Source organism: Odocoileus virginianus, chromosome 31 (genome assembly GCF_023699985.2).
Source record: "Odocoileus virginianus isolate 20LAN1187 ecotype Illinois chromosome 31, Ovbor_1.2, whole genome shotgun sequence".
NCBI lineage: Eukaryota > Metazoa > Chordata > Mammalia > Artiodactyla > Cervidae > Odocoileus > Odocoileus virginianus.
Genome location: NC_069704.1, coordinates 22,218,388 through 22,235,217, shown reverse-complemented (window position 1 = coordinate 22,235,217; position 16,830 = coordinate 22,218,388). Strand labels below are relative to the sequence as shown.

At 38.9% G+C, this 16,830-nt stretch overlaps 1 protein-coding gene across 6 annotated transcripts in view; it reads left to right on the top strand.

Moving 5' to 3' along the window:
• Nucleotides 1–16,830, top strand: part of SHC3 (SHC adaptor protein 3) — a 183,768-nt gene that overhangs the window by 123,909 nt on the left and 43,029 nt on the right. For 4 of the 6 annotated variants that reach the window (XM_070459401.1, XM_070459398.1, XM_070459399.1 and 1 more), the window contains 3 exons: nt 2,392–2,518; nt 14,584–14,734; nt 15,722–15,821. In XM_070459401.1, coding sequence (XP_070315502.1) covers nt 2,392–2,518; nt 14,584–14,734; nt 15,722–15,821 — 378 coding nt within the window. The remainder of the gene's footprint in view (nt 1–2,391; nt 2,519–14,583; nt 14,735–15,721; nt 15,822–16,830) is intronic. The other 2 variants (XM_070459402.1, XM_070459400.1) reach the window with 1 other exon arrangement.

Here is a 16,830-nt window from a genome sequence, read left to right as displayed (position 1 = left end):
TATACTTGCCTGGGAAAGCCTATGGACAGAGGAGCCTGGTGGCCTACAGTCCATGGGGTCACAAGAGTTGGACATGACTAAGCAGCTGAGCGTGGGCACAAGGCCCAAGGGGACTGCATTGCAGCCTGAAGCAGCGATCCAGTTACACTTGGTCTTCCCAGAAAATTCTTGCTTCTGTGTCCTCAGAGGCATGCTCCTTCCTTGAGCCTGTGAGGAGAAGAAACTGCAGGCTCCCCAGCCCAGCAGCCGCCATCAGGGTGGGCTGTGCGGTGCCTGGCTGGCGTTGTGCATGGAGAAGGCGGCATCGTGATGGAAGAGCAGCCAAACTGTGGAGGTGGTGATGTCTCTGCTCCTTCCCTCGCAGTTTCCCATCTTAATGAGTCCTCTCTTTGCTGACTTTTCCTGCAGTGGCAGTGCTTCTGCATCCCCCTAATCACTGCGCCAGGAACAGCTCACTGCTGCAGCAATGCCTCTCCTCACTGCTGGGCATCCACCACACTCCTGGAGGAACCTCCTTGAAACACAGTTGTGTCCTAACTGGTGGCAAGAGAAAGACAGAGTGTGACACACACATCTGTCATTTTCTCCAGGGAGAATGCCTTTATCTCATTAGTAGCAGAACATGTTCCACTGGTCAGGGTGCCACGTGGAGGGGCTGAGATGCTTCTGTGGGATGCCATGGGCATGTGTCTGGGGAGGAGACAGTTCTACTTGTAGAGCAGAGGGGGCCTTCTCTGGCACCTTCCTCCATTTGACCCTTTTTTCTCTGAAGGTCCCGCTTGGATTATGCCACAGTCTGGCCACCAGGAAGGCAGGCACCCCAATGGGTTAAGTGTTGCTCCAGGTCCCTGAGGGGCCCTCATCTGACTGCCAACACCCCTTTTATGAGAACCAGCATAAATATCCAGCCTTGTCTGGTGTATATGCAGATGGCATGTGGTGGGTTGGTCATACTGGTTAATTAGTATCTCTTTAAATGCATCTTAAAAGTTAAGATGCTTTGAGTTGAGTCTTACTGCTCTGAGTTGCCACATTTGGTGATGACATTTTACTCCACCTAGAAAATAAACAAACAACTTGCTCCAAGGCCACAGGATACCTCAGGACTCATTCAGTAAGAGTCTGTTCAACTACAATGAGGTATCACCTCACACTGTAAAGAATGGCCATCATCAAACAAATCTACAAACAGTAAATACTGGAGAAAAGGGAACCTTCTTGCACAATTGGCGGGAATGTAAATTGATACAGTCCACTATGGAGAACAGATTTCTTGAAAAAATCTAGGAATAAAACTACCATATGAGCCAGCAATCCCACTATTAGGCATATACCCTGAGAAAAACCATGATTCTAAAAGACCATGTACCCCAGTGTTCATTGCAGCACTATTTACAACAGCCAGGACATGGAAACAGCCTAATGGATAAAGAAGTTGTTGTACAAATATACAATGGAATATTACTCTGTCATAAAAGGAATGAATTTGAGTCAGTTCTGGTGAGGTGGATGAAACTAGAACCTGTTACACAGAGTGAAGTAAGTCAGAAAGAAAAAACAAATACCGTATATTAACGCATATACATGAAATCTAGAAAAAGGGTAGTGATGAACCTATTTGCAGGGCAGCAGTAGAGACACAGACATAGAGAACAGGCTTGTGGACACAGCAAGGGAGGGGACAGGGTGGGGTTGAATTGAGAGGGAAGCATTGAAACCTAAACATTACCACATGTGAAATAGATAGCCAGTGGGACTATGACTCAGGCAGCTCAACTCACAGCTCTCTGACAGCCTAGATGGGTGGGAGGGAGTGAGAGGTGGGGAAGGGGGTTCAGGAGGGAGGTGACATATGTATACCTAAGGCTGATTCATGCTGGTGTATGTCAGAAGCCAACACAACATTGTGAAGCAGTTATCCTCCAATTAAAAATAAATACATATTAAAAAGAGTCAGTTTAAGTCCATTTTTAAGGCTCATGGGGTCTTAGAGGGATTCCTTTGTCACGTTAAGATTTCCCTCCAAACTCTATTTCCCAGTCGAGTTCAAAGTTGACATTTTCTAGACTCTCAAGCAATTGAAAAGCCATCAAGTTGAATATTAAAAATTCAAAATGGACTTACAAATAGAACCTTTACTTTTTTTTTTTTTTTTTAGAACCTTTACTTTTGCAGAGATTAAGCTATTAAGAAATGGATCCCTGTGATGAAGCTGTGTGTCTGGGGGCTCCTGGGAATTAAGCTGCAGGTAGAGCTGCCAGGACATGTTATGAAAGCCACCTCCTTGGCCCCCTCTTCTTCCCTGGGCTGCAGGGTTTCACCCTCAGGAAGAAGGAGCCTGGGTAGCTCCAGTGTCTGCCTCTAATGGGCCTGTGTCCCTTGCTCCCACAGCTTGTCACATTCTGGAGTGTTGTGATGGGCTGGCCCAGGATGTCATTGGCTCCATCGGACAAGCCTTTGAGCTCCGGTTTAAGCAGTATTTGCAGTGTCCTTCCAAGATCGCTGCTCTTCATGACCGGTGAGTAGTGCTGTGACACCATTTGCATGGCCTCTCTGCATTTTCTGACCTTTACTCTTAAAATCACTTAAAAGGAGAAAAACCACAAAACCAGCTCCCTGAGGGGTGCTCTGAACGAACAGTTAATCACGGCACCCTGGGCTTGGAGACACCTGACCGGTGCTGGGCTGGGACTCAGAAAACTGACAGATGGAAGCTGACATATGGGTGATGCTCCCAATGTTTAGAAAAACATTTTCTTGAAACTATAGTGACAGTAGCTAAGGTTACAAAAAAAACACTGTAATATGTTTTTATTCTGTTTCCCCTGCAAGCATGTGATGTTTCCATATGTTGTCTTCTTGGATCTGCGTTACCCTGGGTTCTACCTGTCCTGTTGTCCTCATCATCAGGGTTAGCCAGAGTCCTGATTCAGAGGCTCCTGTCATGAGGCGCTATGCTTGGGATGACCAGCATTTGTTCTGCTTTATTGGACTTTGTAGCTTTCAGGCTCAATGGCTGTAGGGCCCTGATCTTTGTCTCACCAGTTTTTTTTTTCTGTAGGGAGAAGACTCTTGAGAGTCCCTAGGACTGCAAGGAGATCAAACCAGTCAATACTAAAGGAAATCAACCCTGAATATTCTTGGAAGGATTGATGCTGAAGCTGGAGCTCCAATCCTTTGGCCATGTGATGCAAAGAGCTGACTCATTGGAAAAGACCCTGAAGCTTGGAAAGATTGAGAGCAAGAGGAGAAGTGGGTGATAGAGGATGAAATGGTGGGATGGCATCACCAGCTCAATGGACATGAGTTTGAGCCAACTCTAGGAGACAGTGAAGGACAGGGAAGCATGGCGAGCTGCAGTGCATGGGCATTGCAAAGAGTTGGACACAACTTACTGACTGAACAACAAGTTTTCTCTGTAAAATAGGAATAATAGTAGCTTGCAGTATTTTAAACATTAAGTTCAGTTCAGTTGCTCAGTCATATCTGACCCTTTGTGATCCTACGGACTGCAGCATGCCAGGCTTCCCTGTCCATCACCAACTCCTGGAGCTTGCTCAAACCTAGATCCATTGAGTCGGTAATGCCATCCAACCATCTCATCCTCTGTCATCCCCTTCTCCTCCTGCCCCCAATCCCTCCCAGCATCAGGGTGTTTTCCAATGAGTCATTTCTGCACATCAGGTGGCCAAAGTATTGGAGTTTCAGCTTCAGCATCAGTCCTTCCAATGAATATTCAGGACTGATTGCCTTTAGGATGGACTGGTTGAATCTCCTTGCAGTCCAAAGGACTCTCAAGAGTCTTCTCGAACACCACAGTTCAAAAGCATCAATTCTTTAGTGCTCAGCTTTCTTTATAGTCCAACTCTCACATCCGTACATGACTACTGAAAAAAACATAGCTTTGACTATATGAACCTTTGTTGGCAAAGTAATATCTCTGCTTTTTAGTATGCTGCCTAAGTTGGTCATAGCTTTTCTTCCAAGGAGCAAGTTTCTTTTAATTTCATGGCTGCAGTCACCATCTGCAGTGATTTTGGAGCCCAAGAAAATAAAGTCTGTCACTGTTTCCATTGTTTCCCCATCTATTTGCCATGAAGTGATGGGACTGGATGCCATGATCTTAGTGTTTTGAATGTTGAGTTTTAAGCCAGCTTTTTCACTCTCCTCTTTCACCTTCATCAAGAGGCTCTTTAGTTCTTCTTTGCTTTCTGCCATAAGGATGGTGCCGTCTGCATATCTGAGGTTATTGATATTTCTCCCGGCAATCTTGATTCCAGCTTGTGCTTCATCCAGCCTGGCATTTTGCATGATATACTCTACATATAAGATAAATTAGCAAGGTGACAATATACAGACTTGATGTACTTTTTTCCCAATTTGGAACCAGTCTGTTGTTCCATGTCCAGTTCTAACTGTTGCTTCCTGACCTGCATACAGATTTCTCAGGAGACAGGTAAGGTCGTCTGGTATTCCCATCTCTTTAAGAATTTTCCAGTTTGTTATGATTCACACAGTGAAAGGCTTTAGCATAGTCAATGAAATAGAAGTAGATGTTTTTCTGGAGCTCTCTTGCCTTTTTGATGATCCAGCGGATGTTTGCAATTTGATCTCTGGTTCCTCTGCCTTTTCTAAATCCAGCTTGAACATCTGGAGGTTCTCAGTTCACGTGCTATTAAAGCCTAGCTTGGAGAATTTTGAGTATTACTTTGCTAGCCTGTGAGATGAGTGCAGTTGTGCTGTAGTTTGAGCGTTCTTTGGCATTGCCTTTCTTGGATTGGGATTTGGAATTGGGATTGGAATGAAAACTGACCTTTTCCAGTCCTGTGGCTACTACTGAGTTTTCCAAATTTGTTGGCATTTTGAGTGCAGCATTTTCACAGCATCATCTTTTAGGATTTGAAATCACTCAGCTGGAATTCCATCACCTTCACTCGTTTTGTTCATAGTGATGCTTCCTAAGGCCCACTTGACTTCTCACTCCAGGATGTCTGGCTCTAGGTGAGTGATCACACCATCATGGTTATCTGGGTCATGAAGATATTTTTTGTACAGTTCTTCTGTGTATTCTTGCCACCTCTTCTTAATATCTTCTTCTTCTATTAGGTCCGTACCATTTCTGTCCTTTATTGTACTCATCTTTGCATGAAATGTTCCCTTGGTATCTCTAATTTTCTTAAAGAGATCTCTAGTCTTTCCCATTCTATTGTTTTCCTCTATTTCTTTGCATTGATCACTTAGGAAGTCTTTCTTATCTCTCCTTGCTATTCTTTGGAACTCTGCATTCAGATGGATATATCTTTTCTTTTCTCCTTTGCCTTTCGAGTCTCCTCTTTCCTCAGCTATTTGTAAGGCCTCCTCAGCCAACCATTTTGCCTTTTTGCATTTCTTCTTCTTGGGACATGCTTCTCTGGGCATATACTTAAGGTGTGAAGTCCTTACATGTTTCTATATAATAAAGTTTGAAGAAGTTTTGGGGAAAGAAAATGAAGAAGAGAGATCTTATCTATTGAGAAAACGTTGAATCCAATATGCAAGTAATGGTAAAAAATTTCTAAAGCAGAGCATCAGCCAGGGGTCCTGTGTTCCCTGACATCATTCCCATCTGGCCTGACAAGCTGCTTGTGTCCACTGAGGAGGTATGAGACCCATCAGGTGGGAATGTGCTGCCTTCTGGCCCTACTGGGTCCATGAGAGAGCACATCTTGCCTCCAGCTGCCACACTCTTTTTCCCCTCCCCACCCTTTTTCAGAGACCTTAGACTGCAGAAGTCACTGGCCCATTTTCCTTCTAGATTTCCCAGAGGCCAGCAAGACAGGAGGTTCTGTTTGTGAGCAGTTCTCCTTGGGTTTGCTTCTCGCTTGCTCAGGCCATTTCTCTTCAAATTGGGAATGAGCTGGAAGTGTGAGAATTTGGTATAATCAGCTTCTTTGTCCACGTTCCTCCGAGTTGAGTTGGGGACAGATGAGTGTGGAGTGAGGCTGGTGACGTTAGGGCCCAGGAAGCTGCCCCAGCATCTCAAAGTTTCAGGCTGGTGCACATGGCTTCCTCTCTCTTCTCTTGATGCTGATGGTTGGATGACTTTACTTTACTTATTATTCGTGAATTATTTTTTGCTCATTGTATTAATTATTGGGGGACAGATTCTGTATCTGGAATCATCACCCATCTCCAACTGGAAATCAAAAATAGTGCTTTTAAATGAATGAAAGTTTTGGTATGATCTGATTTTCCTTAGAAGATTTTTCCTCGCCAAAATCCAGGGTCATTTTCAACACAAAATCAGAGAAGACAATGAAAAAGAATTCAAATGTAGTCAAATCTCTTTTGATTATTAAAAAAATTTTTTGATATATAATTTATGATGAAAATACCCTTTTGGAATATATAGTTCTGTAGTATTTAGTACTGTCAGAGTCTGTATAACTATCATTCCTATATAATTCCAGAACATTTTCATCACCCCAGCAAGAAACTCCATACTTATTAGCAGTTAATTCCCCAAATTGCAATCTTCTCTCCCGAGATAATCATTGTTCTACTTTCTGTCTTCATTGATTCACCAGTTCTGGATATTTTATATGCATGGAATCATAGAATATGTGCTTGACTAATTTCACTTACTGGATTGTTTTCAAGGTTAAGCTATGTTGTACCATGTATCAGTTTGGCATTTTTAGGATTGAATAATATTCTTCTGCATACATTTGTTACCTTTTGTTTATACTTTCCTTGGTTTGTGGATATTAGGGTTGTTTTCACCTTTTAGTTCTCATGAATTGTGCTGCTGTGAAGATGTGTACAAGTTCTTGTGTGAACAGATGTTTCAATACTCTTGGGTATATAACTAGAAATAGAATTGCCTAGTCATATGGTAACACTGTGCTAAAGTTTTAGAAACTGCCAAACTGATTTCCAAAGTGGTTGTACCATTTTATATTTTCACCAGAATGTATGAGTTTCAATTTCACTGATATTTGTTATTGTCCATCATTTTGATTTTAGCTATCCTCATGAGTACAAAGTGGTCTCTAATTGTGATTTTGATTTGCATTTTCTTGATAACTAGATGTCAAGCATCTTTTCATGTGCTTATTGGCTATTTGTATATCTTATTTGGAGAGATATCTGCTCAAATCCGTGGCCCATTTTAAAAATTATAGTTGATTTACAGTGCTGTGTTACTTTCTGCTATACAACAATGTCAGTCAGTTACATATATATATACACATATATAAATATGTATATATCTCCACTTCTTTTTAGATTTTTTTCCCCATAGATCATTACAGAGTACTGAATAGAGTTCCCTGAGCTATACAGTAGTTTCTTATTAGTTATCTATTTCATATACAGTAGTGTGTATATGTCAGTTCCAATCTTGCAGTTTATCCCTCCCTCCCTTTTCCCCCCTGGTAACCATAAGTACATTTTCTGCATCTGTGACAATTTCTGTTTCATAAATAGGTTCATGTGTACCATTTATTTGTTAGATTCCATGTATAAACAACATCATGTGATATTTATCTTCTGTGTCTGACTTGCTTTACTCTGTGCTGAGTAGTATTCCATTGCATGTATGTGCCTCATCTTACTTATCCATTCCTCTGTCGATGGACATTCAGGTTGATTCCATGTCCTGGCTATTGTAAATAGTGCTATAATGAACATTGGGGTGTGTGTATTATTTCAAATTATGATTTTCTCTGGATGTCTTCTTTGGAGAAATGTCTTTCTAGATCTTCCCCCCAATTTTGATTGGATTGTTCGTTCTTTATAATGAGCTGCATGAGCTGTTTATATATTTTAGATTAATCTCTTGTTGCTTGCTGTGTTTGAAAATATTTTCTCCCATTCTGTGGGTTTTCTTTTCATTTTGTTGATGATTTCCTTTGCTGTGCAAAAACTTCTAAGTTTATTTAGGTCCCATTTGTTTATTATTATTTTTGTTAATCTCAGAGATTAACCAAAAAAGATCCTGCTGTGATTTATGTCAGAAAGTGTTCTGCCAATGTTTTCCTGTAAGCATTTTATAGTGTCTGGTCTTTCATGTAGGCCTTTAATCCATTTTGAATTTATATTTGTGTATGATGTTAGAGAATGTTCTAATTTCATTCTTTTAGATGTAGTTGTCCAGTTTTCCTAGTTCACTTATTGAGGACGCTGTCTTTTCTTCATTGTATATTCTTCCCTCCTTTGTCATAGATTAGGTGACCATAGGTGAGTAAATTTATCTCTGGACTTTCTTTCCTGTTACACTGATTTATATTTCTGTTTTTGTGCCAGTACCACATTGTTTTGATTACTGTAGCTTGGTAGTATAGCCTGAAGTCAGAGAGACTCATTTTTCTTTCTCAAGATTGTCTTGGCTCTTCAGTGTCTTTTGTGTTTCCATACAAACTGTGAAGTTTTTCTTGCTGTAATTCTGTGAAAAAATGTTATCGGTAATTTGATAGAAGTTTCATTGAATCTGCTGATTGCTTTGGATAGTATAGTCATTTTGACAATGCTGATTCTTCCAATCTAAGAACATGGTATATTTCTCCATCTGTTTATGTTATCTTTGATTTCTTTCATCAGTATCTTATAGTTTTCTGAGTATAGGTCTTTTGCCTCCTTAAAGCAAGGTTTATTCCTAGATATTTTATTCTTTCTGATGCAGTGATAAATGGGATTGTTTCCTTAGTTTCTCTTAGTTTCTTTGATCTTTTGTTGTTAGCATATTGGAATGCAAGAGATTTTTGTATATTAATTTTGTATCCTGCAACTTTACCAAATTCTGCTCTGGTAGTTTTCTGGTAACATCTTTAGGACTTTCTGTGTATAGTATCATGTCATTTGCAAACAGTGACAAATTTACTTCTTGCTTTCCAATTTGAATTCCTTTAATTTCTCTTTTTTTTCTCTGATTGCTGTGGCTAGGACTCACAAAACTATCTTAAATAAAAGTGGCAAGACTGCACATCCTTGTCTTATTCCTAATCTTAGAGGAAATCCTTTCAAATTTTTCACTGTAGAGAATGATATTTGCTGTGGGTTTGTCATATATGGCCTTTATTATGTTATATTATCTCTATGCTTACTTTCTGGAGAGTTTTTCTCATAATTGGTGTTGAATTTTGTCAGAAGCTTTCTCTGCCTCTGTTAAGGTGATTATATAGTTGTTATTCTTCAGTTCGTTAGTATTATATTGTGTATTTTATTGATTGATTGACATATGTTGAAGAATCCTTGCATCCCCAGGATAAATACCACTTAGTCATGTGTATGATCCTTTTAATGCATTGTCTGATTCAGTTTGTAAGTATTTTGTTGAGGATTTTTGTGTCTTTGTTCATCGATGATATTGGCCTGTAATTTTCTTTTTTGTGTGATATCTTTGTTGAGTTTTGGTATCAGGGAGATAGTGGCCTTGTAGAATGAGCTTGAGAGTATTCCTTCGTCTATAATTTTTTGGACTAGTTTGAGAAGGATAGGTTTTAACTTTCTTCTAGATGTTTGATAGAATTCATCTGTGAAGCCATCTGGGTCTGGACTTTTGTTTGTTGGAAGTTTTTAAATCACAGTTTCAATTTCAGTGACTCATGTGTTCATATTCTCTATTGCTACCTGTTTCAGTCTTTGAAGGTTGTACCTTTCTAAGAATTTGTCCATTCTCTCAGAATGTCTATTTTACTGACACATGGTTGCTTGCAGTAGTCTCTTTTGGTCCTTTGTGTTTCTGTGGTGTCTGTTGTAACTTCTCCTTTTTTCATTTCTAATTTTATTGATTTGAGTCCTCTCCCTTTTTTTCTGATGGGTCTCGCTAAAGGCTTACCAACATTATCTTCTCAAAGAACCAGCTTTTAGTTTCACTGATCTTTGCTATTGTTTTCTTTTGTCTCTATATCATTTATCCCTGCTCTGATCTTTATGACTTCTCTCCTTCTGGAGGACTGTTGAGATTTTGTTTGTTCTTCTCTCTAGTTGCTTTATGTGTGAGTTTAGGTTGTTTGCTTGAGATTTTTCTCATTTCTTGAGGTAAGATTGTATTGCTATAAAGGTCCCTCTTAGAACTGCTTTTGCTGCATCTCACAGATTTTGGATTGCCATGTTTTTGGTGCCATTTGTCTCTAGATGTTTTTTGATTTTCTCTTTGATTTCTTCAGTGATCCATTGATTGTTTAGTAACATATTGTTTAATCTCCATGTGGCTTTTTTTTGATAATTTTTTTTTACTGTAGTTGATTTCTAATCTCATAGCATTGTGGTCAGAAAAGATGATTAATATGATTCAAATTTTCTTGACTAGTATAGCTTTATAGTTAGTTTGAAGTGAGGTAGTGTGTGTCCTCCAACTAAATTCTTCTTTATTAATGTTTGACCCTGATCACTATTTTGGGCCTCTTGCAATTTCAAATGAATTTTAGCATAGCTTGTTTATTTTTACAGAAGAAGACAATTGTGATTTTGATAGAAATTATCTTGAAGATATAGACCAATTTGGGGAGTACCTCCATCTTAACAGTATTACATCTTTAAATTCATGAATGCAGGATGTCTTTCCACTTGTTTAGAATTCCTTAATTTCTTTCAACAATGTTTTATAATTTTCAGTTATGAGTCTGGCACTTGCTTTGGTAGTTATTACTACCAAAAGAATAAATCTTTTATTCTTTTTGATACTATAAGTGAAACTGATTGTTAATTTGGATTTTATTGTTAATATATAAAAATACAATTGATTTTATACACTGATTATGTATTGTGGAAACTTGCTGAATTCATTTATTTTTTATTATTCACTTAGCTCTAGTCATTTGTGTGTGTATGTGTATTCCTTGGTATTTTTTATATACAAGATCGTGTCCTGTGCAAGTAAATATAGTTTTATTCTGACTTACTAATCTGAATGCCTTTTATTTCTTTTTATTATATAATTGTCCTGGCTAGAATCTCTAGTACAATGATTAGAGGTAGAAAGATGGGACAAACTTATTATGTTCCTGATCTTAGGAGGAAAATATCTAGAATTTTCCCATTAATTGTATTCTTAGCTGTGGACTTTTCATAGATTCTCTTTTTTGGGTTGAGAAAAAGGCCTTTCTATTCCAAGATTTTTGAGGGTTTTTTAAATCATGGAAAACTGTCAGATTTTGTCAAATGATTTTTCTGTGTCTAGATATGAGTATTTGGCATTTGTTTTTATTCTATTGGTATTACATTAGTTGATTTTGAATGTTTAAACAATGTTGCATTACCAGAGAAATATCACTTAGTCATGGTGTATGATTTTTTTTGTATTTTGCTGGAGGATTTTTGACTTGCTAGTATTTTGTTGAGGATTTTTCCATTCATATTCATAAAAGATATTGGTCTGCAGTTTTTTTTTTCCTTGCAGTGTCTTTGGTTTTGGCATCTGGATAATACTGGCATCATAGATTTAGTTTGAAAACTTCTGTTTTTTTGGAGGAATTATGAAGAATTGCTATTAATTCTCCTTTAGATATTAGATAGAATTCACCAGGAAGCCATATGATTCTGGGCTTTTCTTGGGAAGCAAGATTTTGATTACTAATTTAGTCTCATTGTTACAGTTATCTTCAGGTTTTCTATTTCTTCTTGAGTTATTTTTGATAGATTGAGTCTTCATAGGAATTTTTCCATTTCATGTAGATTACCTAATTTGTTGGTATATAATTTTTAATAGTTTCTCTTATAATCCTTTTAATTCATGTATGAGATTGGTAGCAATTTCTCCACTTTTCTTCCTAACTTAGTTTGAGTCTTCTCTGTTCTTTCTTGGTCAGTCTAGCTATAGATTTGTCAATACTGTTGATCTTTATAATAACCAACTCGGTTTCATTGCTTTTCTCTATTGATTTTCTACTATTTTTATTTCTACTGTAATCTTTATTGTTTTTCTTTCTGCTTGCTTTGGGTTTAACTCTTATTTTCTAGTTTATTAAGGTAGAAATTCAGGTTGTTGATTTGATATTGTCTATTATCATATAGGCATTTATAGCTCATAAAGTTCTGTGTAAACACAGACTTTCCCTGTAAGTCTTAAACCCCTCAAAGTCATCCATGAGGGTTGAAACTAACTTCTTCCAAACCCCTATTAATGTTGAAGTTTTACCTCTTTCCATGAATCATGGGTGTTTTTGATAGCATCTAGAATGATCAGTCCTTCCTAGAAGGCTTTCAATTGACTTTGCTCAGTTTGATCAGAGGAATCACTACTTATGGCAGCTATTGCCTTATGAAATGTATTTCTTAAGTAATAAGACTTGAAAATTGAAATTACTCCTTGATTCAGGGGCTGCAGGATGAATGTTGTGTTAGCAAGCTTAAAAACAACATCAATCTCAATTAGAACTCTTGGGTGACCAGGTACACTGTCAATAAGTAGTAATATTTTGAAAGGAATTATTTCTGTCCAAGCATAAGTCTCAACAGTGGGCTTAAAATATTCAGTAAACCATGCTATAAACAGATATGCTGTCATCCAGACTTTGCTGATGCATTTGTAGAGCATAGGCAGAGTAGATTTAGCATAATTCCTAAGGGCCCTAAAGTTTTCAGAATGGTAAATGAGCCCTGGCTTCAACTTAAAGTCACCGACTGCATTAGCCCCTAGCAAGAGTCAGTTTGTCCTTTGAAGCTTTGAAGCCAGGCATTGACTTCTCTCTAGCTCTGAAATTCCTAGATGGTATCTTCTTCCAATATGAAGCTATTTTGTTTACATGGAAAATCTGTTGTTTAGTGTAGCCACCTTCGTTATCTTAGTGAGATACTCCAAATAACTTGCAATTGTTTCTATCAATACAGCAGCATTTGCTGCTTTGCCTTGAGCTTTGATGTTATGGAAATGTCTTCTTTCCTTAAATCTCATGAACCATCCTCTGCTAGATTCAAGCTTTTCTTCGGCAGCTTCCTCATCTCTTATAAATTGAAAAGAATTGGGATTCACTTGCTCTGGATTTAGGCTTTGGCTTAAGGTAACGTTGAGGCTGGTTTTACCCTCTATCCAGATCTTTCATGCATTGGAGAAGGAAATAGCAACCCACTCCAGTGTTCTTGCCTGGAGAATCCTGGGGGCAGGGGAGCCTGGTGGGCTGCTGTCTATGGGGTGGCACAGAATCGAACACGACTGAAGCGACTTAGCAGCAGCAGCAGATCTCTCAAAAGGTCTCCATATAAACAATAGGACTGTTTTACTTTCTTATTACTCGTGTTCACTGGAGTAGCTGTTGTTGCTGTTTGTTGTGGTTGTTTGTTTTAATGATTTTCCTAAACCAACGTAGTAAAGTCTATATTTTGTTACATATGACCACTGACAACTCTGCTCAGGTTACTTATTAGACAGCTAATGATCAAAGAGAGATTTAAATGTCTGAAATCACTAAGTCCCCCAGCTTTTGCTGAGTTACTCTGTGTGAATCTTGGGGAACTCCTTCAACACTTAGCTGGGCAGCTGGCAACTCTGCTTTAGCTTTCACTTTCTGCTTGTGCAAAACTTCAAGGTCAGTGTAGATGAGAACTAATGCCTTCTTACATCTTTTCTGAGCAGGTACACAACCCGGATGTGAAAACAGTTCTATGCATACATGTAGATGCCTAGATTCCTAGAAATATGTCAAAGTTTATCATTTCCCAGCTTTTTTTTTTAAGCTTTTTGACTAGCTTACTCTTTAGCCCAAATGTTATCTGTTGTTTCAGGGAGTCATAGTGTTAAATAATTGCCTCTAATTGTTTTTGACAAATGACCTTATGGAAGAAGCTGTTTTCCATAGACAAGCTCTGAATCAGGCCAAATAAAGACAGTTTTGGGAGTGGAGTCTTATAGAGAATGATCAGAAAGTTCATAATGACTGTTTTCTGGGAATAGGGCTTTACAGGAACATAAATGCTCTTTTGCCTCCTCCCTCGTCTAGTTATTTAGGCCGCCGGTTTTCACTGTGACTATTGGATTTTGGCTCTTAAGGCTACCCTGGAGATGGCAACAGAGCAAGTTAAAATGCACCAAAACTCTTGTCCTGCCAGCTATTTATGTCTTTTTTTGTTTATTTAATAAACACTCTCTAGATTGGTACAAACTTCTGATTAATTTCCAGAGTTCTAAAAATGTTGATCATGAAAACATTTTTTGCTAGCTTTCTTGTTGTCATTACAGAGGAGAGAATAATTCAGAGGTCCTTACTCTGCCATTTTCCTTGATGTCACTAAATCTCCATTAGAGTTAATTTTGTTTTGGGCAAATTTCATGATGTACGAAAATGTGTGTCTATACCTCAAGAAGCTGATTATCATTACATATAAACTATGTCTTTCCTTATTAAAATGTAGTGTTAATAAAGGAGTTCTTTTCTGTTTCAAATAAGACTGGAATTTTCTAAAGGGTAGCACTGTGAATAAGGTAGGGGTATTTGGCTGAACCACTCATCTGCTTTTTACATGTGCCTGAGACCTAGGTCGTTGAAGGGGGAGTGACTAAACTCTGCTATCTGGGACTATCGTTACTAACATTAGATTTTTTTGTTTGTTTGTTTTGACAGTAAGTTCAACTTTTGGTTAAAGTTCTTGAAAACCCTCTCTTAACAGAATGCAGAGTCTAGATGAGCCGTGGACTGAAGAGGAGAGTGATGGGTCAGATCACCCGTATTACAACAGTGTTCCAAGCAAGACACCTCCTCCAGGGGGGTTTGCCGATGCTCGCCTGAAAGCCAGACCCCATGGTCCTGACACAGTCCAGGTGAGTCTTATATCTATCCTTGAATGGGAGCTAACTGAACTTCATTTCCTATTGTTTTCTTCAACTCTATTTTCAGGCTAATGTTTTATCCAGACAGAAAAACTCACAAACTTCCTCCCCTTGAATTTCATAAAGCAGACAGTAGGGGAAGCTTTTGCTTTAACATCACAAGGTTCCAAATGCCTTGGAATGCCATTGTGATTCCTGAGATATACAAGTCTGCAAGTTCCTTCTTCATCCCAGGACAAATCCCATTGTATTGCGAACTTAATGAGGAAAAGAGAGAGTTCAAGACTTTTAAAAGCCTGGGGTACTTTGAGTTCTCTGGAAAGAGAAAGAATGTAAGCCTTTAACATAGGATTTTTTTTTTTTTTAGGTTTTCTATTTTACTTATCTCTCTGATTTTCCCTCTAATTCAAAATTCTAGTAAGACATTCTCTTTCTAGAGTTTTGGTAGCTCTATGATATCTCATTGTTATAGGGAATTTTTTGATGTCGCTTACCTTATGTGGATGACAATAAAAGTGGTAAATAACATTGAAGCCAAGGGTCAAAGCTCTATAAGAAGGAATCGACAAGGTGGATTTGCCCAGGAATGAATGGTTATAGGTGTATATGCTGGGTGGAAACTATGTTCTGACACATAAATAGTCTCTAACTGAAATCCATTTTAAGGCATGTTCTGTGATGTGGCTGTATGTAGAGAGTTCAGTTTATGGTCACACTTAGGGAAGGGAGGTGGGGGGGGTAGGTTATGAAAACAGGGAGCATCTGTAGTTTTGATGAGATGTAGCCTCTTTTTTCACACCCACACAGACTTACTTCCCAAATCTTCATGTCAACTGTGAGGCATGAAGGGAAAATTGAGTGCAACAGGAATGCAATCCACTGGCCACTGAAGTCCCTTCTACTGTACTATGGTTTTTAAAGGTGGAGATGCAAGAAGAAGAGGACTTTTTCTTGTTTTGTATTTACATATGTCTATAGTTTGCAGGAAAAGAGCAAACTTACTACCAGGGGAGACACTTAGGAGACCCGTTTGGTGAAGACTGGCAGCCTACACCTGTCAGGCAAGGTGAGAGGCAAGGTAAGGTGGACAAGAAACATAAAAATACTTTTCAAAAGTGATGTGCTCCCTAGTGGCTGGTTCCTGTCCTGTGGAGTGACAGAGTGGCTGACTGGAAATAACTGCTGTGGGTGGAGCTGCAGTATCCCAACCGGATCACAGAAACAGAAATAACGGCTGTCAGGGATACCAAATCAAAGAAATAGAAATAATGGCTGTCAGGGATGTCGGAGGGCACGCATCAGATAATCCCTCCCAGGGCACCAGGACCAGCTCACTCTTCACCCCTCCCAGTTCTTCCTGTTCTCCTGCACGCTGAGACTGTGCCCCTAAGGCCCTTCTCCGGCAGGAGGGCTTGCCCACCCAGGGGCTGAGGAATTCACCTCCCCAGGGCCAACTCCACACCCAGTTCAAATGAGGCTAAGGTGGGAGACTCTGGAGTCAATATGGAATCTTGGTAGCTTCTAATAGCGGCTTGTAGTTTTCCCTTCCTTTCCTCTGCCCCACCTCCCTCTTCTACGGTCACCTTTAGGAAGAACGGAATGATACCAGCCCTGGCAGAGATGGTACCTGGAGTATAAGTCTGTCACAGGGCCTGGGTCCTTTTAGAGGACATTTCACTTCTTATCAAACCTATAAGCATGCACCTACATCCTGCATTAAAAATAGTATGACTAATTAAGTACTACTTAGTTTAATTGCTAACATCAGTCTCTATTCTCTAGACAGTTATTTTTAGATAAGCATACACATGTATGTATCTATGAGTACGTTTTAAAGGTTTCTTTTAATTTTAAACATTTTACCTCCTCAAACATTTCGAGAACTTTTGACAGTTCCAGGGTCCTGGCTACAGGGTCTAAAGGAGATGGATTAATAAATGAATTAAGATCTGATGTATGCTTCTATGTATATATTTTAACCATTTGTTGGTTTAACATTAAGGTTTTCACCTTCATTATTGCCATTTGTGCTAGTGGGTAAATGACAATATGTATTTCAAATGTTCCTCTTGTGAAATAATTTTATG